The 24,598-nt window shown below is 39.2% G+C and overlaps 1 protein-coding gene across 1 annotated transcript in view; it reads right to left on the bottom strand.

Annotated features, from left to right (window-relative positions):
- Positions 1–24,598, bottom strand: part of Abca5 (ATP binding cassette subfamily A member 5) — a 68,394-nt gene that overhangs the window by 21,107 nt on the left and 22,689 nt on the right. Inside the window, 18 exon segments of the mRNA NM_173307.1 lie at positions 458–628; positions 2,754–2,867; positions 3,953–4,090; positions 4,859–4,986; positions 7,053–7,222; positions 8,788–8,989; positions 10,452–10,571; positions 11,941–12,080; positions 12,255–12,345; positions 13,474–13,612; positions 14,591–14,710; positions 15,266–15,441; positions 16,620–16,730; positions 19,187–19,245; positions 19,867–20,035; positions 20,921–21,068; positions 22,984–23,172; positions 24,236–24,377. Coding sequence (NP_775429.1) covers positions 458–628; positions 2,754–2,867; positions 3,953–4,090; positions 4,859–4,986; positions 7,053–7,222; positions 8,788–8,989; positions 10,452–10,571; positions 11,941–12,080; positions 12,255–12,345; positions 13,474–13,612; positions 14,591–14,710; positions 15,266–15,441; positions 16,620–16,730; positions 19,187–19,245; positions 19,867–20,035; positions 20,921–21,068; positions 22,984–23,172; positions 24,236–24,377 — 2,527 coding nt within the window.

The raw sequence follows: 24,598 nt of genomic DNA on the forward strand, positions 1-24,598 counted from the left end.
CAGGCAAACTGCAAATGCTGGTAACTCCAGCTCTGAGGGATAGGACCCCTGACTGCCCTGGCTAGCACATATAAACACATACGTATCTGTGACACCCATTCACACGAATTAATTAAATCAAGTCTTTTTACAAAGCCTAGTCCTTTCTTGTAAAATATTTAGGCATGAGAAGATGGAAGGATGGCTATATTTAGGTGCCTGGTGCGAGCACCTAGTCTACTGGAAAGACCAGCACAGCTTCAGGGTTATGTTTAAATGGTGATTTGCTTTCTTTTTATATAAACTTGTAATATAAATTGAATAACATGTATCATATACAATAAAAGCCTTTTGCTTCATTTTGTTTTAAGAAGCTCATACACACGTTATTCAGATTACAGCTGTCATGTTCATATGTAAATAGATTTTAAGGAATACTTAACTATAAAGTCCATGAGCACAACTGATGTGAACTTACCACAGCAAGAAACTTTACAGGATAAAAATACAGTCCGTGATGAAAGGCAAATAAACTTCCCAGCATCAAAGTCAGAACAACAAAAAACAGGGGAATGTCCACCACAGCCTGTCCAATCCAGTAGGCGGATGGCAAAAGACCTGAAAGTTTAAGCTGAGTGTAAGCTTTGATCTAAAAAAAGAAAGAGAAACTATTAAAACCTTAATCATTTTACAAATAAAAAGCAAGTCAATTATTGTAGAACTTTTGATTCTATTCAACAAAACAAAAAGTAACTTTCCATGCATTCATTTTAGCCCTTAGTCGGGTTCACTTGTGAGATTTCACAATGTCAACAGCATTTTTAAGAATAAAATACACTAAGACAAAAGATAGCATAGAAATGATGGATGTGTCACTGATGAGTGGCCAAGCACAGTCATATGACGCTATACAAAAGTAAATGAAGATAAGTTTAAATGGAAAAGGATTCCCATGCTCAACGTCTACCTTTAATAAAAACACTGCTAAACATAGTATTTAAAAAACTGCCTAACACCCTCTGCATGTGCACAGAACCCCAGATTATGGGTGAAACTTGGTGCAAAGAAATACACTTGAAAACATTTTAAATACTTTTAAAATAATTGCCTCGTACATAAATGCATGGTTTCACGCTGGCGTTTTCATGCATATTAGAACTTAATCAATTTTCCTTCTCGTGCGCTCATTACTTACTTTTTGTAAAAATTCTCCCAAGTCCTGATACCTAACAATACTATTCATGTGATCTGTACCACGTCTAAACTACCTGCTCATATTAACTAAGAGTATTACATCAAAGAGCAGGGCGTAGAGTGAGAGACGGGAACAAGACACAAAGATTAGAGGAGGAAGCAGGGTGCTAGAGATAGGTCAGGCTATGGGCACTGGCTGCTCTCCCAAAGGCCCAAGCTTTGGTTCCCAGCACCCACGTAGGGGCTCACAACCATCTGCAACTCCAGCCTCAGAGAATCTGACGCCCTCTTTGGGCATCTGTGAGTACTGCAGGCCTGCAGTGCAGACATTCATACAAGTAAACACTAGTATTCATACACACACCCGCATGCAAACATTCATAGTAACCGTACTCACAATAGTGAGACCTACCAACAGTCCAGATGATTTTAAACAAGTAAACTATACAAACTATAATACACCCGTATCTTCAAATAGTTCTCAGTAATAAAAGAAAATAGACTATTGAGTCTCCTGACACAAATGTCATGAATTTCAAGAAACACTAGGAAGTTAAAGTAGTAAAAATAAAGCCAACCCCCCAAAAATGTGTACTGTGATTACATGTATATGATCTTGAAATACACAAATCACAGGAACAGAGAACAGGTCTATGGTGTAAGAAAACAAAGTGAGCCAGCCAAGAGCCAGCCAGGAACCAGGCAGTGGGCTGCTTTCCGCCATGATTTCTGCTCTGGTTCCTGCTCTTATGTTCCTTCGCTGTGCTCCAGTTCCTTGCCGACTTCCCTTAGTGATAGGCTGCTGTCTGGATTATAAGCCAACCCTCCCTAACCCTAGTTGCTTTGGTCATGGTGTTTTATCCTAGCAATAGAAATATAACTAAGAAACTCTCTAAATTGAATATTCTGAAAGTTTTCTATGAGGCAAACAGCTTATTTTTACCCTTCTAACTAGCAGAATTGATACCTGTAACTGTTTTTATTTTTTTAAGATTTATTTATTTTCTGTATTGAGTACACTGTAGCTGTCTTCAGACACAGCAGAAGAGGGCATCAGATCCCATTACAGATGACTGTGAGCCACCATGTGGTTGCTGAGAATTGAACTCAGAACCTCTGGAAGAGCAGTCAGTGCTCTTAACCACTGAGCCACTTCTCCAGCCCCAGTATTTTATTTTTTAAGATATATACTTATTCGCGTATGTGTGTATGTGTGAGTGATGGTTATGAAGGGGACAATGAAGGGCAGAAGAGGGTACAGATCCCTGGAACTAGAGTCACAGGCAGCTGCGAGCTGCCACGTGGATGCTCAGAACTGAACCGGGGGCTTCCTCAGGGAAAGCCTGTGCTCCGGATTGCTGAGCCATCTCTCCAGCTCCTAGTTATTTATTTTAGCTAGATTGAAAAACAATTTCTTTACATTTACTTCTCTGTGTCCCCGTGTACATGGCATGAGTGGATGTGGGAGGACAATTTAGAGGAATCACTTCTCTCTTTCCATGTGTGGGTTCCAAGGACTGGACTCTGGTCCTCAAGCTGGACAGAACCTGACACCTGTAATTTTTTACATGACCAATTACCTTATGATTCTCTGCATTTTCCATGGCAAAGTAAGGTGGCATTGCAGTAACAATGATTCCAAGCAAAGCTGCTTGAAAATATAGCTCAACTTTAAAAACAATGTCAGTAATTTCCTGAAAGACAAATAGAAAATAGAAAATGAATCTGAGAATCACTTTAATACCTTAGAACATCCTGAAAGAGCATTTAAATCTCTAAGGATCTAAGCAATGATGATATCTACCACAGGCAGGGGTAGAATAAATAACAACACTTATTAACAGACGTGTTGGATTACATCACCAACTCTGCCACTAATTAATAAGTGAGATATACAGTTAGCATATCCACCAGTGGCCAGACATAATAAGAAAGTCCCAGGAACGGTGTTTGGTGTTTTCACTGACTGTGTGAAGACTTTCCTGGCTCCATCAAACAGGATCTGGACCTCCTTCCCCTGGGGAAAAGCTATATCCAAGCTTGTCACCCTAAGGAGTCAAGGACTCCCAGACAAAGGTGACTTTAATGCCTACAGCTCCATGTCCCTTGTCATCCTAAGGAGTCAAGGAATCAGCTAATTTTCTCAGGCAGTGCAGTAAGGAGCTGAACTCCAAATGCCTGAAGCGAAGGCTGCCTTTGTATTAGCCCCACCCTCAACAAGTCCATCTCTGCCCCCCTTTACCCTGCTCTTCATGCTGGAGACCAAGCCAGTGTCTTGGACATGCTGCGTAAGCAAGCACTGGAGGAGCAAATCCTGGACTCATCCTCACCCTTGTTATGTACGATGGCACACTTATGAAACAGGGAAGGCACTCTGCATGAAAACAGAACCCACTGTCTAATAAGCACCCTGGCCCTGGCTACTATCTTATCAGATGACACAGAAATACTATGTCACTGTCTCACTGCCTCCGGTCTTCAACATTTGATACTTTAGTAAAAATGGTTGTCTAGGTGACTCGAGATGTCTTTCACTATCTAACTAGATTACACACACACACACACACACACACACACACACACACACACACACACAAATACTAAACAGTGTTCATTTTTTGTCTACAATTAATACATCGTTGTTTTGCAAATCTATCAGCATCAAATAAAGCTGCTCTGGTCTTGAAGCCAGGTAATCTTGGAGACTCCTAAACTCCCCACCTCAATTTTTAACATTAAGATTTCCACAGATAGATCCCTCTTTCATATGCTTGCTTACCTGAATGAACGGGGTACTCCAGATCTGGATAGTGTCAGTCACATTTAAATGATAGAGATAGTAGTTACTAATGATGTTCATCATTACTGGCAAAGAATAAACCATAGTACTGTTGAAAACAGCAGTAAAAACATAGTCCTACAATTAAAAAGAAGAGTTATAACAATAATGCCAAGCAACCAGAGCTTCCAGGGACTAAGCCACTACCCAAAGACTATACATGGACTGACCCTGGGCTCCTACCTCATAGGTAGCAATGAATATCCTAGTAAGAGCACCAGTGGAAGGGGAAGCCCTTGGTCCTGCCAAGACTGAACCCCCAGTGAACATGATTGTTGGGGGGAGGGCAGTAATGGGGGGAGGATGGTGAGGGGAACACCCATATAGAAGGGGAGGGGGAGGGGTTAGGGGGATGCTGGCCTGGAAACCGGGAAAGGGAATAACAATCAAAATGTAAATAAGAAATACTCAAATTAATAAAGAAAAAAAAAGAAAAGAATCATTGTAAAGAGCCACAAAGATAAAAAAAAGAGTTATTACATACTTGACATAAGCATACTAATATTGCTAAGGGCCAAACTTTTCTTGGAAACTAACCTTATTGGATTAATTATTTCATTAATTAAATTTTACTAGATATTATAAAAAACTGCTTCAACAAGTGATAGGAAAAATAGTGATAGCTAAAGATAACCTGGCTTGCAATATGCAGAAATTTTAGCAGAAATATAATGTAAAATAAAATCAAAAATGCTTACTGGTCACTTACCAGGGCATAAAAGCTATCACATCTAATACAGTTACTTCTAAAAGCAGACTAATGGGATGGGTTCGGCAATTAATTTCAGGACAACCGTGTTAGTGCCTTCCAACTGTGAGATGAGGACGCACATGGAGCACTCTTACCTTTTCTGACTGCACCACATTGAGAGCCGCACTATGAGGAGCAGCAGACACATAGTCACTGTCATTAAACATGGCCACAATTATGTTCTGCTGTGTGAAAAAGTCAATAAGATCATTGATATCTGAATCTGTAATTGAAAAATAAGAATAATAGAAATCAGCTTAAGTAAGAAACAGCCAGAGACTTTTAGTAACATTAGCAGAGTGGTCACTCAAGGGGACCCTTTCTCTTCAGCTTAGACACTGTAGTCAGCTGGCCAAGATTCAAATCCAAGCTGTATCAACTTACACCGTACGTCCTTCAACAAGCCACAATGATACTTAGATCCTAGCTTCCTCCTCTGACAAGGAGGAAGAAGTGTGACTACCTAAGTACAGTGTTTATGACAATTAGTGTCATAAACAAAACCTGGCACACAGTATTGTGTAAATTTTACCTGCTGCCTACAAAAATATTAATAACAGTATAAAGTTTTCATGAAATATGACTAAAAAGTAAAGATGATCTATTTGGTAATTTTAATTATACCAAAGTAGCTAAGCAGAAAAATCAGTCTTCTACCTACATTCTTCAAATGTTCCCCTCCAAAACGCTTGACTCCTGTTCACGTTTAATTGCATAGCATCATGTCTGATTAGTGGAGAGGTCCTGCTCCACCATCACAAAACACAATGTGACTCACAGAAACCCAACTCCCACAAAACCAAGCACTCAGTAACTGAACAGAATGGCAGGGCAGACCGAGTACCAGTCCTGAACATCAGAAAGAATGGTGCTTTTGACGCAAAACTTTCTCCTAACCAGAACCTTACCTGTCTCCTAACTTTACCAGAGTGGCTATGTAGATGAGAAAACAGCTACGGTACAAGGGAAGAAACTATGTGATTTATGCTCCAAAGAAGGGTAAGAAAATATTCAGTATGTGCTTGTGTATTATGTAGACATGTCTTAAATACATGTGTGGATACACACATACATGCTTCACTTTGGACCAGCAGTGGCAGTGTTGTTCCAAAAACAAGAAACAATAATATGTAAAGTAACAGAAGAGACAAACAATGAAGATTCTAGAATTTCTACAAAGGAAAAGAAATGAAAACAGAACAGAAAGACTGAGATACATATATAATTTTTAGATACACATAAAAACTCAAAAGTATGAGATCTCACAAAAGTACTGTATTTTAGCAATGCAAAATACATTTTAAAGTAAAGATAAGATTTCTAAATGAAAAAAGTAAACTGTAAAATATTTTTGAATTGGAGAAATTTTTGTTGCTAAATCCATCTTTCCAGAAAATATCAAGGTCATGTATCACACTCGGCACTGTATTTTTACTGTAATGACTGCAAAAGTAAATAGTTTCTACAATAGTCTTCAGGCCACAGGCTATTATGTAAGCAGATGTTATAGGAACGCTGATCATGAATGAATGATTCTTTACTAAGTTTTCATTTTTAAAAACTTAGAATCTTAATTTAAAATTAGCTCAAGTCCATAAAAATATGAAAAAATCTCTTGTCACTTATAAAGCATGAATAAAAATAGTAAATACGAAATTATTAACTGCAAACTTAAGATATTCAGCTGTAGTTTGTTTTGTGTTGTTTGGTTTTTGGGGGATTGCTTGTTTGCTTTAGGGGTTTTTGGTGCTTTTTTTTGGTTTTGGGTTCTGGTTTTGGTTATTCAAGACAGGGTTTCTAGCCTTGGCTGTCTCAGAACTCACTCTGTTAACCACACTTGCTGGCCTCAAACTCGCAGATGTTTGCTTACCTAAGCACTGTCACCACCGCCTGGCTGGTTGTAGATATTTATATGTAAGTAAGGCTTTCTTTTTAATTTATAGTGAATTCTTCAATAGTTCTTGATGAGTTTTTAGCATCTCAATGAAGATGTGTAAATACTACATACTATAAACTCTTGCTTAGAAAATCTTACACACTCTAAAATTCATTAAGCCCATCATAAACTTTGAGATAAAGTATGCCAGTAATTACTGTTTTTAAAAAGAATTTAATAACTGCAAGTAGTATAAATTGCTATCATTCAAGGTCAATAGGTAAATATTTCATTTAATTTTACAATGGGTCATGCTTTATCTTTAAAAGGTCTAAAAGCCCAGTCTCCGAGCTGCATTACCCCTTGCCCCGCCCACCGCCAACACACACTCACAGACCTTCACACGCTCTCACCAGTAGAATTTTGAAGCAGCAGGCTTGTTTTGTATTTATGAGGTTTATCTCCAGGTTTTAGAAAATACAAGTCTGGAACGAGCTTGATGGGAACCACAGCATTTTTAAAAGAATGATGGACCAAAAACATAAAAATCTGAACTGCAAAAAAAATTAAAAGCAGAAGCAACCTGAAAGGAAAAAATAATATAGCTTAATATACATCAACATACAAATCTATTAGCTATCTTCCCTCACGTTAGTATCGATTCAATACTCAATTGCAAAACCACAAAACAAGAACAAAAAGCAAAGAAAAATAAAACCTTCCTAAAAATTTACCAAAAATGGCCTGATAATAATATTGGAGAGGAAACGAAATGCAATATCAAATGTAAAGGTTATTAAATTTGAGGTAGAGAAGGAAAAGTTAGAAAAGTACATATAGACTAGATTTACTCTTTTTTTTCCTTTTTCTCTTTTTCTTTTTTCTTTTTTTGGAGCTGGGGACCTAACCCAGGGCCTTGCGCTTGCTAGGCAAGCGCTCTACCACTGAGCTAAATCCCTAACCCCTAAATTTACTCTTAAACTACATATAAGCGTCACTGCTAAGGAATGCGGTACGGCCATGAATGCTCGTGCCACTGATCTATGCAGGAGAAAGTGCCACATCAGGGCTGGGACAAGCATCGGACCCAGGGACAGGGCTACAGTGAAAACAGTCATCCTTACCACAGTGCGATTACACTGGCTGCTACTACTCCACTGAGATGCTGTCAATCTCTATCATATAATATACTGTCAACACATATACATATACACACACATTACCGTATTACCCACTTTTATTGGTTTTCAGAAAATGCTTTAGCAAAATGATGTTCAACTAAATAAATTAAAACACACTGACTTAAAACTTTTTCAGGACAACTTACATAGAAACAATCAGATACCTGACTAGCATTTGTTTTTCACTAAATGAACTTGGTCAAAACCTCAAGTAACTCCAGAATGTTTCAGATATGTATGAATGTTCTTCTTATAAAATTTTATTCCTACAATCATTCTAGTTCTAAAAAGAGAGACACGTGGTACATGTAGCAGGATGCTACTTTCCATCAGTCATTCTGAGCTGAGGAGAAGAGATATGAACTGGGAGACTAAATGATCTGGAGAATTCTTTACATCCTAGGTTCACTAGCTATAGAACTTTATGGTTCAACTTTCTTCATCTAATAAAGAGGGATAAATTTAACTTTCTTGCTATTTACTAAAAACAGTTGTAAAGCTTAATGGATAGAAACATTATGAAATTATTTAAATTCAAAATAAAAATTTAGATGTACTGACAATAACTCAAAAACTAGACATTAGATAATATTACTTGTTACTTCATGATTTTAGAGATGAGACAATGCCAGTTTAGGAAAAACGGGTAGAGCTTGACATAAAAGCACACATCTTTCATCCCAGCATCTAGGAGGCAGAGAGAGACAGGTGGAGGAAGCCAGCCAGTGCTACACAGTGAGACTCTGTCTCAGACAGACAGACAGATAGAAGACAGAGAGACATGATAAGAATGAAAAGGTGAAAGTACCATGGATGTGTGATAAAGTTACTGTGACTGTCAAACTGTCATGTAATCTTTCAGGAGTACAAAGCTGTGTACGTGTCATTATTTAAATGTTTGGAGAGCAAATTCTATTTGCAACCTCAGAAAGACAGGCCTTCCGAGGAGAATGGTAATTATACTCACACAGAGCGCACTGATTTGCTTTCTCGCTTCAGTGAGAGGAAATGAAACTTTGCTATTGTAGATACTTGCTGCTTCCAGAGACTCATGGTGCTCACTAGAGAAGCTTTGGTTTCAGAGAGAATAAGTAAACTCTGTTCCATTTCATCAAAAGACTTTGAATCTGTTTCTTCCTCCCGTGGCTGCTGGGTAAATACACTATAATCTATTTGCCAATAAAAGTAAACAAACAAAAAACACTTTGGAATGTTTGAAATAGAAAGATCAAAAACTTAAGACACATCAACGTTACAGAACACATCTGGATGTGATGTGGATCAAAATGGAACTCTTCCACACCTTGGCATCATCTATGGACATTGAACACGTGCTAAGCTTCATCACAAAGTTCTCAGCTCACTGTCTCATCCGACATACCACAGCTCCAGCTTTGCTCTTGGCCACACCACCCAAGACGCTCCCAGCAAGGTCACCACTGAATTCCTCACCACCAAGCCTCTCAGCTCCAGTTTCCAAATTCTTCCCTTCCTTGTTTTACTCTGTGTATCTGACAATCAAGAGTCCACTTTCTCTTGCACCAAAGACAGCTTTTACTATCATTTTGCTTCTCTGTTCTTTTGTGAAGAAAAATTCACATTGTCAGCCCTTCTTTTTCTCCCTGCTGCTCACATCAGGGTCCCCTCCCCCACTGACTGTTCTCCCCATCCAAGGGCTCCTCCCCATCTCCATAACAGCATCTTTGTGACTTCAGGATTTCTAGCTTGAGCCCCTACAGCTCACGTAGCCTCTGATCCACGTCAGACAGTGAAGGCGAACACACATCCTTCCGTTCTGTAAGGCTGCTCCTCTACTCTTAGGAAGTGGCAACTACATCGAGTTCTCAATCAACAACTTGAGAATGACTCTTGACCCTTCCTAACAAGCTGTGATCCACAGTACAAGTGCACTGTGTGCACACTGTCCGGCCACCCGAATTCAAGCCCAATCTTACACACGAGTTTCCTGACTGACCTTCTGTTTATCCTTCACACTGCGGCTATCACTCCAGAATCACAAATGTCTTCCAATGCTAAACATGAGTCCAGCCTTGCAGATGCCAGACAAGACCTCTACTGTGGAACTACCTTCCCAGCCAAGAGAGTGTTCACTAGAAACAGGCCAGAGATTACCAAGTTAGTCCTTCCTTAGACCTTTGACACTGCACTCACAACTAAAGGAAGCTCTTCAGATGTTCAAAGGCAAAACCCAACCCAGCCCTCTGGCTACTCCCTGATAGCAACACCGATTATTTCCATCATGGTTCCCACCATGGGGGCCTGCGTTCCTCAAAGACATCTAATTATGTCTCAACACCTGAGAAGTGGAAACTTTCTTATCTAGTACATTTTGCCCTAAAATGTTTGGCATACGTAAATTTTTCTGGTGATTCGCATCTCAGTTCAGCCACCTCAATAAAGCCATCCCTGACAGTAAGACCTTCCAAGAATATCACGTCACTGCCTTTGCAATCCCCCACGTTAGCAATACTTCAATTACCCATTTACTTCCATCCTTGGCGCCACGTGACGTCAACACGGACTTCACATGCGTGCATAGCTAATTCATTTACTTACATAATTATTTGCATTGTCCAGTTCATTAACTGATCTTTTTAGTTCTACTTTTACCTGCTTGGTCAATTTCTGCTTCAACTTCTAGCTTTAAGAACACGTCTTCCAATGTCGTCATGGAAACACCATAAGAAATTACACCCAGGTTTGAATGAATGTCTAGAGCAGAAAACAAGCCTGAAAGAAAGGAGAAATAGGTCAAGTGATACAGGACTCTCTACATGGGATGGATGGATGGATGGATGGATGGATGGATGGATGGATGGATGGAGAGATGGTACAGTCATTAAGAGCACCTTATATGTCCTTCCCCATCCCCAGGGTGGGGTGCCTCACAACTGCCTTAACTCCTAGGAATCTGATGCTCTGAGAAACCTCCCCAAGTACCCGTACTCATGTGCAAACACCCATACACACACACACACACACACACACACACACACACACACACACACACATGATTTAAAACGAAATCAACATAAATTGACCTACAATGCCATTCAACTAATACAAAGTCTGAAATGCCATTGGAGAATGGGTCTGAGGCAGGCTCTTCACGTCTGTGCTCATAGCACTCCAGAGGCTGAGGCAAAAGAACTGCTAGGAAATTAAGCCAAACCCACACCACATGGTGAGTTCCAAGACAGCCAGACAGCTTGCACTGTAGTCTAAGATCCTATCTCCAAAACAACAAACAAACAAAAAATACACAACACAAGAAGGAAGGAAAGAAGGAAGGAAGGAAGGAAGGACTAAATTTACTTAGCCAGCATAGCGGTACTCAAAGATTTTGCTGTCAGAATACTTTTAACATTATAAATTGCACAGAATGCCATGGAAATTATATTTATGGAAAAATATTAATTAGAACTTTAATGTATTTTAAACTCAAATTAATATTTTATAGCACTTAAACAAAATAATTCTAAATTAAAATAATTACTATGTAACTTATTCTGAAATTAGAAATTATTTGAAAGCACATGAACAGCCTCCCTACACACATATACAGTAAGCAACGACAAAAAGAAAGAGCAAAACCACGTACACACCACCCTGCCCTCAGGAAAACCACACACACACCACCTCGCCCTTAGGAAAACTACGAGCAACTCTGCCGGCTTCGGAACAGGGCTCCCATTGTGAAGTGGCTGTGTGGGCCTGGAACTTGCTATGCAGACTGGACTGGCCTCACATCCATAACCATCTTCTGGCTGTCTCTGTCCCCCAGCTGCTATGGTATAGACAGGCACCACCAAACCCACCCCAATTTTCTTGTTTTCTTAACAACATACACATATTTCTCTTTATTTCCCTTAAGTATTTAAAATAACAAATGAAAGTTGTGTACTCTTTGTAAAAAGACAGAAACAAAAATCATACATATTAGTGTACAGTATTCCAGGTACGAAGACAAGCTTAAGCAGAAAAACTGCAAACTCTGGCCAGCTGAGACTATTACATAGAGAAATAATCAAAACAGGCAGAGAAAAACCTATTCCCAAAACAAAAGCTCTATTCAACCAAGAAAGTGAGAATAAAATACCTGAAAATTTGTCCATGTCTTTGAAGGGCAAGCTATAGACAATCTGCTGGTCATTCTGCTGCAGCAGAGCGGCCGCAGGGATGTGCTGTCTAACCAGCGACGAGAGCGACTCTGTGGCACAGTACCTGTCTATATACATGCTAGAAAAGTCAAAGCCAGGACCGTGATTAGTCACCAAACAATGGGTACGCTCTCAGTGCTCTAAACTTATCACTAAGCATGCCTAAGGCACGCTACAGCAAGCCTTGGACACAGTACAGTAGGCTAAGCGAAGACAAACAGAGTAAGGGAACAGAAGAACAAGCGTTAGTTACCTCAGACGGTAGCCGATTCCCCATTTACTTTTCAGGAAAATTGAAGAACCAACACATTTCAGCATTCCTTGTGATATGACAGCTTTCCTGTCTACAGAGTGAATTCACATTTCAATTTCTAAGTTAACAATAGCGTGCATCTAAGTTCTCTATCATTAATCATTGTGATAACCTTACAAGGAAGACAGCAGAATATCATCACTTATTCTATCCGATGAGAACATGGAGAGAAGACAAATCCACATTGCTTAAACATGTTTCACACAGCTACTAACACAGCGAAGCCAAGAACTGTCGTCAGGCAGCCTGACTCCAGAGTACACACTCCAAATAGCTCAGACCCTTCCTGTAATCCAAGAGTTCTCATGATTCCTTTATAACCAGATGGACCGAAGAAAGGAGACATAATGACAAAATAAAGATGTTAGCTCACTAAATTCTTTCTGATATAGATACGACTGAAGACATAAGTGACTTATCCATTTAATCCTATACGATCAGCTAGAAAAAGAAGTTACAGTGATTCAAACTCTTGTCCTGGGTGTGTGTGTGTGTGTGTGTGTGTGTGTGTGTGTGTGTGTGTGTGTTAACGTACACATACACAAAACTGCACAGAAATGGCTAACAGACCAGTGAGCGCTATCTAGAATGATCTACTTACAAAGCTGGCGCTTGACTAGCAACTGGGAATCTGAATGGGAGAAGGTTCTGGTTAGTGTCAAAACCAAGTTTATGCTGAATGCTTGCTTTCCTTTCCTTCTGGAGTTGTGCTGTGTTTGGAAGAGCACCTCTATGAACCAGTACACACAGGAATTATGGACACTGAGTCTCTAATGAACTAGCAGACAATATTTCATTTGTATTTGCTAACAAGTAAATCATGGGGAAATTAAGGGCCTCTGGAAAGCATGTGCCTGGCTTCCTAGACGTCTGCCTCTCGTGACTTAGCCCTTTGCTAGTTTTGCTTCATAGCCTTTTGCAATAACAAATTAGTATACAGTGAGTATGATGATAAGGGACTCTTGTATGAGTTTTTGAGAAATCACTGAAACAGGATCTGGAAAACACTGAACACAGAAATATAAAAATTTATAATTTTAAATTTTTAAAACATTTTGTTTAGAATATACACCATTAAATAATTCTTTATTTGTTCCCCAGGATTTAGCATGTTCATGTTTGTCTCCCTTATCTTTTAAAAGTAAGGCAAACATCTCACCGGCAAGAATGTCGGCCTCATCCATGAAGTGAGTGCTGAAGACTGTCACTCGGTTAGCCTTCCTGTACTTGAGAAGATTCCAAACAATGTGGCGAGAGCAGGGGTCCATTCCTGCTGTCGGCTCATCTAGCAGGAGGATCTGGGCGAGCCGGGGATAAAAAGGCAAGGAAATCAAAATACTGAAATGTATGTGCACACTGGAAATTTTCTCTATTTCAAGTTAATATTTTCACTCAAAAATCTCTCTTAAAGTTTGTATAAATGTTTAAAATTGTGAATCTTTTCCTTGGTTACTATATAGAAGACACTGGTATAACAATCAGACCAACAAAATGACAAAATACTAAATCTGTTCTAAACATAATTAGACCTGCAAGTGGAGCGACTGACTTGTAGAGACAGACGTTCTCTATCATTGCACGCGATGGGTTCTTGGCTAGGGGAAGAACTTTTTCCCGATACTTTTTGAGGGGCACTTTTTATTAAAATAAGAGTCTTACTATACAGCCTAGACGGCCTTGAGTTCACGACCCTCCCGACAGCTTCCTGAGTGCTGCATTATAGGCACTGCCGCCTAAGCTGGCTTCAAGCTGTTTGTATTTAGAAAGCAGACAGGGTGCCGGCAGGCACTCCAATGAACACACAGCCAGCCCCCACCCTGACCCCATGCTGCAGCAGAAGGGAGGAGCACAGCAAGGCAGTGGTCTGCATGGGCTCTCCCCTGCAAGCACACAGAGCTTTTCAGTGTGTGGAAGGTGAGGCTGCTTCTGGGTCTACAAGCCAGAGAACAGCATAAAAGAGACACAGTGGAGTCCCTGCACCAGACAGCGAATAACTCAACTAACCATTATTTTGTCTCAGTCTAACTTTTTAAATTTCTTATTTCTATGCACATGAGCACTGTGCGTGTATATGTGTCCATGCGCTGCATGCATCCCTGGTGGACTCCAGTCCTGCTGGGACTGGACTTAGAAACAGCTTTAAGCTGCTATGCTGGTTCTGGGAATTGAACACAGGTCCCCTTGGAAGAGCAGCCCGTACTCTTAACCACTAAGCCACATCTCTAATCGAATATTATTTAAAGTGATCTCATCAATGAAATTAACACTGAATTTACCTTTGGATTCCCAAGAACTGCAATTCCTAAAGACAGCTTTCTCTTTTGGCCACCACTTAGTTTTTTCGCTTGATTATCTTTGATGGCTTGCATGTCCAAATCCAGTAAAACTTTCTGTACCTGTAAAAGTAAAGTGTGAATAATGTTCAATCAACAATCATATCATTTTCATAGTCATCAAAATTAGTTTTTACATATTTTAAGCTTTGAAGTAATTTTTAAGCATCAAGTAAGCAGTATAATTTTAAAATTATTTTTAATATCAACTTTAAAATGTTAAATGAGAATGTGCTTAATTTTCAAATATTATATATAATTTTGAAAATAGTAAGTAGCTAGGTTCTTAGAGAAAAGTCTGCTTTGATTTTGTGCCTTGCTGGTGAGTATCGAAGGTTCTGTGTGTGCTGAGGCAGAGAGTGACAGGGGTGAGGGCAGAGGACAGGAAAGGGAGGAGGGAGGGGGAGGAGGGAAGGGGGGAGGGAGGGGGGAGGGGAAGACATCCCCTCAGGAGGAACAGAGGATCATTCACATGTGCTAATGTGTGCACTCCAAATCCATCTAATCCTTCATATTTTCTCTTTATGCTTAGATTTTCAAGCATATTTACTGTACAATTACTATAAGGCATATTAATGTACAGGAAATACAGTGACGGCTTATATATGAATAACATACTTCCTGAATTATGTTGTTGGCTGGTATTCCTTTGACTGAAGCCAAAATTGATAAATTTTCTTCTACTGTCAGAACATCAAAGTTCATATCTGACTGTGGACATATGCCAATCATTTTCCTCGCTTCAAACATTTCATCTATTTCAGAGACTCTGTGTCCATATATAGAAGCAAACCCTAAAAGCAAAACATTTACATTTACATTAAAGACATAGAGTGTTAAAAACCCATGTTCTGAAGTACCTAACAACTGACTCACTGTGTCACCGTGCATACGCAAAGCCAGAGCTGATAGGAATTTGGAAGACACAGTCTCATTCTGAGAGCACTGTTGATAGCATCAGTTCTATCCCCACCTCATTTCCCTCCCCTATCACGGCGTACGACAGAGTGGAAAGAGAGACAGCGAACTATAAGCTCAGCACAGAACACACACAACTGCAGTGACTGTTCGAGATTCAGCCCAACTCCTTCCACATCCAACTATGAGACAGTGGGAGAGCTCTATAATCACACACAATGGCCGCGTGGTCCTGCCGTCTTGATCATCATAATGCCTTCGATTCCAGGCCTCTTATCTCAGCTGAATCAAAAGGCAACTTGACTATCAGGCTGCTTTCCTTAAGGACTACTAAGTCTATGTGACAACGAATGGAGAACTCTGAGTCATGTGTCTAAGCTGTAAGATGCTATGACCAGAGTCCCAGAACAGCTCGAGTAAAAAGAACTAATCAAACTAATTTGGAAAATGAAGTCTCGTTTACAAAGTTGAAATGCAGACTCGACACAGTCTGGCCCCTTTATGACAAAGTGTATTTCACTGACACTACTCAGTAGTTGTGGACACATGGGGCTCCCACACAGAGTTCACACCTAGAACATAAACCCGGGCCAAGACTATTCCTTTGAGGTACTGCCGTTTAAGTCTGATTTTAGAACACAGTGTTAGTAGTTACCATTCTTTCCTTTGGCTGCATATGGAGATATTTGTGGTTTTTCCAATGGCAATTTAATTTCCAATTAGTTACTGATTTATTCTTCCAAGTAAATAAGAAATAAAGATATGTACACGTATAAATATGTGGTAGAAGTGGGTATGTAAAATAAGTTTTTTAAATGTAAATAAAGTTTAAAATTATAGTTTTTTGTTTTAATAAATATCATGAAACCAGTTTTTTATTTTTTAAAATTAAGTGTATATAGTATGCAAAAACTTCCTCAAATAGAAAAGGCTATTCCAAATTACTGACCTAAATGACTGCTACACATAGAGGACAACAATTGCTACATACTGTGATTCCTAATAACACTAAAGAAATAGGGAGATCTTTTTTCTCAAGTGAGGAAACTCTTACCATCAGAAGGTGGGCACAGTCCACACAGAATATTCATTAGTGTGCTTTTTCCTGTTCCACTGTGGCCCAGCAGAGCAGTAATCTGGCCTTCATAGATGTCAAACGACAAATCTATTTCATGGAAAAAATAAAGCTCAAATTTTTATGTTAACTGTTCAGCTCTATAAAAGAATTCATAATTCCACACGTCTTAAGGAGACAAACTTCAATGCATAAAGTTAGCAACACAGTGTAAGCAGATTAAGTGGTCTGGACTAGTCAGTGATGTCAATAGCAGGAAATGTAAAAACTGTTACTGATTTGCTCTGATAGTAAGAATTACGGTATATTCAAAATGTTTGAAGGTTTTCTGTGTACTGACTTCTAAGGAGTTGTCAAGGAAATTAATACAAAAACTTACCTCACCAAGGTGTCTGAAGAGAAGCTACATGAAGTAGAACAAAAAGAACCAAGCAAGGAATTGACACCAAACGCTAAGAGGTTAAGAGGACAGAAAGGCTCCACGTGTGACACTTTTAATTTCATTTTGTGTGTACAGATGTTTGCCTGCATCTGTGTCAGACCTCCTGTAACTATAGTTACAGATGACTGTTCCCCCACGTAGGTACTGGGAATTGAACCCAGGTCCTCTGGAAATAAGACAGTGCTCCCTGGGCAGCAGGCCGGTATGTGTGTCCTCCACAGTTCAGCTTCAGCCCCTGCCTGAATCCCTGCCCTGACTCCTTAGGTAAGGTAGAAGAGTAGGATGAAATAACCCTTTCCTCTCCAAGCTGCTTCTGCACACGGTACTCACCACAGTAACAACTACGACACACGAGCTGCTCTTGTCTCACTGCTGGATTCTGACGCATTTTAAAACATTATACAAACAAGTGCCTTCTTGGACACGGGATTTACACATGTCTCTTCCAAACTTAGGACATTTTTATTTCCTTAGCAGTGTCTTACAAGCAGCAGGAGACTTTGATTTTCAATCAACTACAGTTCATGCTTTTGGAGCCATAGCTATAAAACCTTTGTTTAATCGAGTCTCAAGATATGTGTCGTGTTTTTCATTCTTTGGGTTTTCTTGTCACTTTAAATTCTGTATTCAGTTGTATGACTCATCTCCACTCGTCTTTCTTTACAGCTCAGCATGGATTGCAGGTCATGTTTTATAGTTTTTGTTTTGTTTTAAACTCTAATGGAAATTAATTATTCATAAAAATATAATATTATTTCTGTCTTCTCTATTTCACTGATTTTTCAGTTTCTTTTAAGCCAAAATTACAGTCTTGACTCCTATAGCAGTTATATGAAATCCTGAAACAACGTCATGTTAAATTCCAAATTTGTTGGTTTTTCCACATTTGTTTTGCCAATTCTATGTCATTTGCATTTGTATATAATTTCAGAATCCATCTTTCAAAACGAATGAAAAAATCTAATAGACTTTTGTCTGAGTGCAAATCTTCAAAATATGGATAGAATTTACATGCACACATTTGTTCTTCCAACCCTTAAACATGGTATTTCTAGCTCTTAAACTCTCCAACAATAATCTGTACTTTTTAAGATACGAGTCTTAGAAGTACACAGTATTTTTATGTTTTTATTTAATTGTCAATTCCATGCTGGTGGAATACTGGCACAGAATGATTTTTCTATTATCTTACATGCCAAACCTTTCTAAACACACTTTCAGTTCCACTATATGCACTGCACACACTGATCACTTCATCTGCTCCCTCACAACCTAGTATCTCTTATTCCTTCTCTTGCTTCTTGGCAATAACTTCCAGTTGAGCAGCTCATGCTGGAGATCATAGATAACCTTGAGTGTTAAGTAAAACAACAGAAGAACCATTTATCATGGATGGCACTGTAGCCAGAAATGATGAGACTCACTCGGGAATTGGGTATAATTTAAGTGAAGAATTTGTTTACGCTCATCAAAACACATTATTTATAACCAAAAGACAGGCTTCAGATTGGAATAGGATATTTGAATTCCTTTATCTAACAAAGGCCATGAGCCTAAAATATAAAAAATAAAAAATGTAAATAGGTACTTTTTAAGAAAAAGAATATTCAAATGCCCAATGAAGAGATGATAAGGAGCCTTATTTAATGGGCCGATGTAAAATAAAACCATACTAGCATACCACTGGACCCTCCCGGGACACAGTCACATGAACTAACAGTGTCAGCGTGTTTTACAGATCCTGGAAGATACTGACCCGTTGCTAAATGTACCGCATCTCCAGACAGACCTCACACACACACAAATCTTACGAGGTAAATAAGACATATATACATATATACAATAAAATATAATATTAACCAATCTAGAATATAATATAAGCTGGTTCAAACTGCTAGGTATTTTCATGTCAACAGATACTACTTTCTGGCTTTGTAACTTCCATGTGGTAGATTTTATTATCAACATTAGTCACATACAGTATCTATAATGGGAGACAGACAGAACATCTTAACAGGTAGATTTAACTTCCACAACGACAATGCAGACGGGTTCTCCACCTGTACTGCGATGCTATGGACTAAATCCCGGGCCAGCTACTTACTTCTCAAAGCCTCCACGGTCTCATTCTTCTTCCTATAGGCTTTCTGAATACCACTTATTCTGAAAAACACAGATTCATATTAAATATATATATATATAATTTTATAATCACCTGTGTTAACATATATTTCTATCCAAACTGCCTTGTTTTAAATTTTGAGCTAGCTTCACATCTCTAGCAATACGAGACACTTTACACACTATTAAGACAGGGTTGCATACAAAGTCAGGTAACAGTTATTCACATTTGAGGAGAAAAATTGGATGGGAGGAACTGGAGGGATATATTGAAATTACAAAATATAGAGGAGAAAAGGCTGAAGTACTTAATAGGAAAAATAATAAACTACCTTCCTGCTAAAACAAAGAGCCAAGTAACACTGACGTTGAGGACACGCGTGTCTAAAGACGCTACAGAAATGGGACTCCTGGCTCCCTGTAGGCTGAGCCCACTCGTCTCAGCCTGAGACAACTGAAGGGAGGCACTTGTTTCATCCTTCATTAATCAAATGCTTCTTACATTAGTAAGGGGATACAAACTAGATATCATTTCCTGTAAGCAGTACCAAACTGCCTACAATGTGGATTTTCTCATCCCAAATCCTCTATGGTGGTATAACATAGATTTAAATATCACAATTCCCACCAACAGTTCTACCTATACTTAAAGCTTAAACATACCTTATAGCTTCTTTTCCTATAAATTCTGAAGAAACGGGCTCAACAATTTCATTGAGACTAATATTCCCATTGATGTTGCCCTCTGATAGCTCCTTATAGTTCCTTTTGTTTTTTGACCAATATGATGGCTTTAGGAAGTACAAAGATGACCTCCTCAAGCCAAATTCCCCTAAAAATGAACATAAAAACTGAGTTATATTAAATTGTTTTTAACCATTCTAATCATAGTAAATAACCTTACTTTCATTTTAAATTTAAAAGTCCTAATACATGGGTACAATAGCACACACCTTCAATCCAAGCACTTAGGAAGCAGAGGCAGGCAGAACTCAAGGCCAGCAGAAGCTACATAGCAAGTTCCAGACCAGCAAACCATATCTCAAAGAAAATAAGTAAAAATTAAATAAATAAAGTCCTATTAACTAGTAGTTATCATATTAGACGGGCCTGGAATATAGAAAATATAACAACAAAAAAGAGGCCAACGTCAGGCAGTGGTGGTGCCCGCACCTGGGAAAAGGAGCCGGGTGGATCTTTGAGCTGGTGGCCAACCTGGTCTGTACAAGTTTCAAGGCAGCTAGGGATACACAGAGAAACCCCATCTCAAAAAAACAAACAAAAACAAAGAGGCCATGGGAGGGGTTGGATGGGGGTTGGGAAAGACCTGGAGGGAGGAAAGGGAAAGGAGACATGACGTAATTGGTTTTTAATCTTTAAAAATAAAGCTAAATTTTAAAAAGATGAAGGAAAGTGTCTGGAGTTATGAGGCTGCTTTGGATCTTAGAGAGTAGAACAAAACAGTTTTAAAAGATTATTATAATGAAGGACTGAGTTGTGAAGTGCAGCTAGGCTTTCAAAGCAAACATCTCTCTTGTTACACAATCTCTTCATATTCACTAGGGGCTAGTGAATACGTAATAGACCACGTACTGTGAATATTTGTATAAATATTACTCAAAAGTAGATTAAACCACAGTATGATGCAGAATACTCTGGCTAGGAGAAAATTCAATTGACGGTATATGAGCAGAATGACTTCAGAGCCTTTACACACCTGGGATGACCTGATCAAGGTACACAGCCAGCAGGGCATAGAACACACTGTCCAGAGCGAGCATGGTAAGGGTGATAATTAGCGGGTAGGGGCCTTCAGTCAAACTAGAAAATAAGGCTCCTTCATTGAAATCTTCTAAATGCATGACCTGAAAGGAAAAAAAAAACAAAAACAACTTTTTCCATTAAAATGATTAGAACAAAGCTAGCATCACTAAGCATAATTCATTAAATCTAGAGTAACATTAACAAAACTATTTAAAAAGTAATTAATAACATGCTCTTATAAGGAAAGCAGACCACAAAAGAAGTTTATCTAAAAGATTCCCTTTATCATGATTTCTGTGCGGGGATTCTTTGTTTTTATTTTTTGAGAAGGATCTCTCTATGCAGACTAGGCTGGCCTTGAACTCAGAGACCTACCTGCCTCTGCCTCCTTACTAAAGGAGCAGTTTAAGGGGATGTGGAGATTAAAGGTGTGCACCACAGGCTCTCCTTTTAATTATCGTTTTTCCCAGTCAGTGCTTCTCAAGCCTGTATGCCACACTCCCCGAGTCATTTAACTCTAATGGATAATAAACGAGGAAATAAAAGTAATGTGCAATGTAATGGCCAGCTTGTGTGTAATACTGAGAGGGTGTTTGTTAACATACGTCCTAAACCATGCCCAGGCCAGCTTGTGTGTAATACTGAGAGGGTGTTTGTTAACATATGTCCTAAACCATGCCCAGGTCACAGCATGTGTGTAATACTGAGAGGGTGTTTGTTAACATACGTCCTAAACCATGCCCAGGCCAGCATATGTGTAATACTGAGAGGGTGTTTGTTAACATACGTCCTAAACCATGCCCAGGTCAGCATGTGTGTAATACTGAGAGGGTGTTTGTTAACATATGTCCTAAACCACGCCCAGGTCAGTATGTGTGTAATACTGAGAGGGTGTTTGTTAACATGTGTCCTAAACCACGCCCAGGTCAGCATGCGTGTAATACTGAGAGGGTGTTTGTTAACATAGTCCTAAACCACGCCCAGCAGGCACATACGCTAATGGGAAATGTTCTGGAGGCTCAGACCCCGCTCAGATGCAAGTTCTTCCTGTGAGGATAAACTCATTTCACCACCCTCGATTTCAGTCCTCTCATCTGTGAACTTAAGGAGATCAATTAGATGACCTTTAAGGACTCTGTCACTCCCAACGAAAACCTATGACCACAGTCTCGCTTTGTGAAGAGAAGAGGGACTCAGTATAGTCTCAAAGTGTGGAACAATAATTCCTAAGTAGTTAAATCTTGTTTAATGTACTTATAAATAATTTATTGTAATGTTACCTTAAGAGCACCTACATAACATCAAATATAAATCAAATATAGTATGAAATCATATTTATTTATACAATTACTGACTTAGGGGATTTTTTCATTTGATTCTGACTATACATATAAGAAAAAATAAAAATGAAATTTATAAATCTAAATATTCTCAATTGTATAATGTTTTCTTACTTTGTGCATGCAGGTGTTCGTTTGCATGTATGTCTGAGCAGTACATGTATGCCTAGTGTCCATGACAGCAAAGAGGGGCATCAGATCACTAGATCTAGAATTATAGCCACTTGAAAGACACCATGTGGGTGCTGGAAGAGTAGCTTAACAACTAAGACACTTCACCTCCCCTAATGCTACAAGTCATTTAGACAACTGATAGTCTCACAGTTCCTAGCCAAGAAAGCCTACTACGGATACAGAGTTTACCATTTTCATCTCGACAGCTTTGTTCTGTGTCACGTACGATTTTCTGTGCAGCATTCTTGTAAATTTATAAATGTTTGCAGTAGAGCAATGAAGACTACTTGGCACTTAAACAAGTAACTTCAATGGACGCAGATATAAAATGTATTCTGTACTTTCTTTCTGATGGAATTTAACTTTTCTGACATTTCTTTCTCATGAAATGCTGTATTGTTTGTTTACAAACAAAGGGTGATATTCGTGGCAGGATGGGATACTGTATGAACTGTCAGCGGCAAGGGAAAGGACCGAGTGAGCGTCAGAGCGCAGGACCTACCTGTGCAATCCCAATCAGAAAGGCGCACTGACACAAAGGACTGAAGAGCCACACTAGCGACCTGGGGAAACTTTCTACGAGGACTATCAACAGGCCGACAAAGCCAAACACCACGGTGACAAAAAACTCAACGACTCCCACGTGCTTTGATTTTTTAAAAAGAGGCGTCAACATTAAAGCAAAAAACACCTAAAAAGCATAAATGTAAGGTTACTGTACACTTTATATTACTGACACAAATAAATGTAAGGTTACTGTATACTTTGTATTACTGACACAAGGGAAAATTTACTTCTTTATGAAAGAAAAATGCATTCATGGAAAAGTACAGCTATTAAAATGCAGTTTCTAACTTTTATGGGAAGACACTTTGCTTTCAGAACTGACAAATATTAATGACTACATTTATCTGTATGATAGGGAAATACACCCACATTTACACAACAGAGCCCACAAGGAGCCATGTGTTAGCTAGTTCGCTCCGGGGCCCACTTGCCTTTATCCCCTCACCTCCCAATCCCCAACCTCCACACTGAGTCTTCAGGCACACACTGCTGCACCCAGGTGCCATGTGGGTGCAAGAAACCTAGACTCGGATCCTGATCTTTGTAGGACAAGCACTCTAACCACTGCGTCATCCCAGGGGTTCCCAGTAGCCTTTGAACAAAAACCTGGCTTTAGACTGAGTGTTAAAAATGATATATTAGGTTATTATACTAGAAATGTGAGTTACTTATAATTTATTATTTTAAAGAATGGAGATAGTAAATTTATTTAACTATACATATGGGCACCTAAACCGATCATAATGACACAAGGGTCAGTCATCATTTTCAATATTCAGTTAATATACCAAATGAGTATCAAGAGTACTGAAGAATTATATTTTAAAAAATGAAAAACGACCTCAAAACCATAAAACTAATTGTCGTACAGAATAGACTAACTTGACAAGGTCAGGGCGTCATGAAAGGAGAAACAAGTGCAGCAGTGTGCAGTCTCCCACAGGACAAAGAGAGACAATAATAGAAGACGTGTGTGTGAATATAACACACCAAAACAAGTTAGCGCTAAACATGAGGTTATAGTGTCATTTTTCTAAGACGCACGGCAATATAATACTGCACCATATACCATTTAGTTATCTGTAACAGTACAAATATCTTCACTGGAAAACTGTCTAAGTTAACCAAAGAAAGAGACCCCAGCTACGTCACCAAGGAACTCTGACATTTCGAGGTGAGACACTCACAGATGACAATCCGTACAGGAAGAAGAGCAGAAAAATCACGATGCTGCTACTCTGAGGGAATAACGAGGACGCTGTTGCAATGACGGCCATAAGAAGGGACATAAGGAAGATCAAACTCGTGTACAGAAGAACCCAGGACAGCCTACGAGGAAAGCGTGCACACACTGTCACATGAACAAGCTTCGGTAGTGACAGCAGAACACTCTACACTGTGTGTGAAATTCTTTCAGCCATTTTACTCTTTACGTCAGTTATCTGCATATGTTCATGTGCTGAACACTAATGTGTCAGGAAAGGAAGAATAAAGGGCTAGCCACGCCGCGGTGGATGTGACTGACAGACACAGTGACATCTCTGAGTCAA

The sequence above is a fragment of the Rattus norvegicus genome, chromosome 10 (genome assembly GCF_021556685.1).
Source record: "Rattus norvegicus strain SHRSP/BbbUtx chromosome 10, alternate assembly SHRSP_T2T, whole genome shotgun sequence".
NCBI classification, from domain to species: domain Eukaryota; kingdom Metazoa; phylum Chordata; class Mammalia; order Rodentia; family Muridae; genus Rattus; species Rattus norvegicus.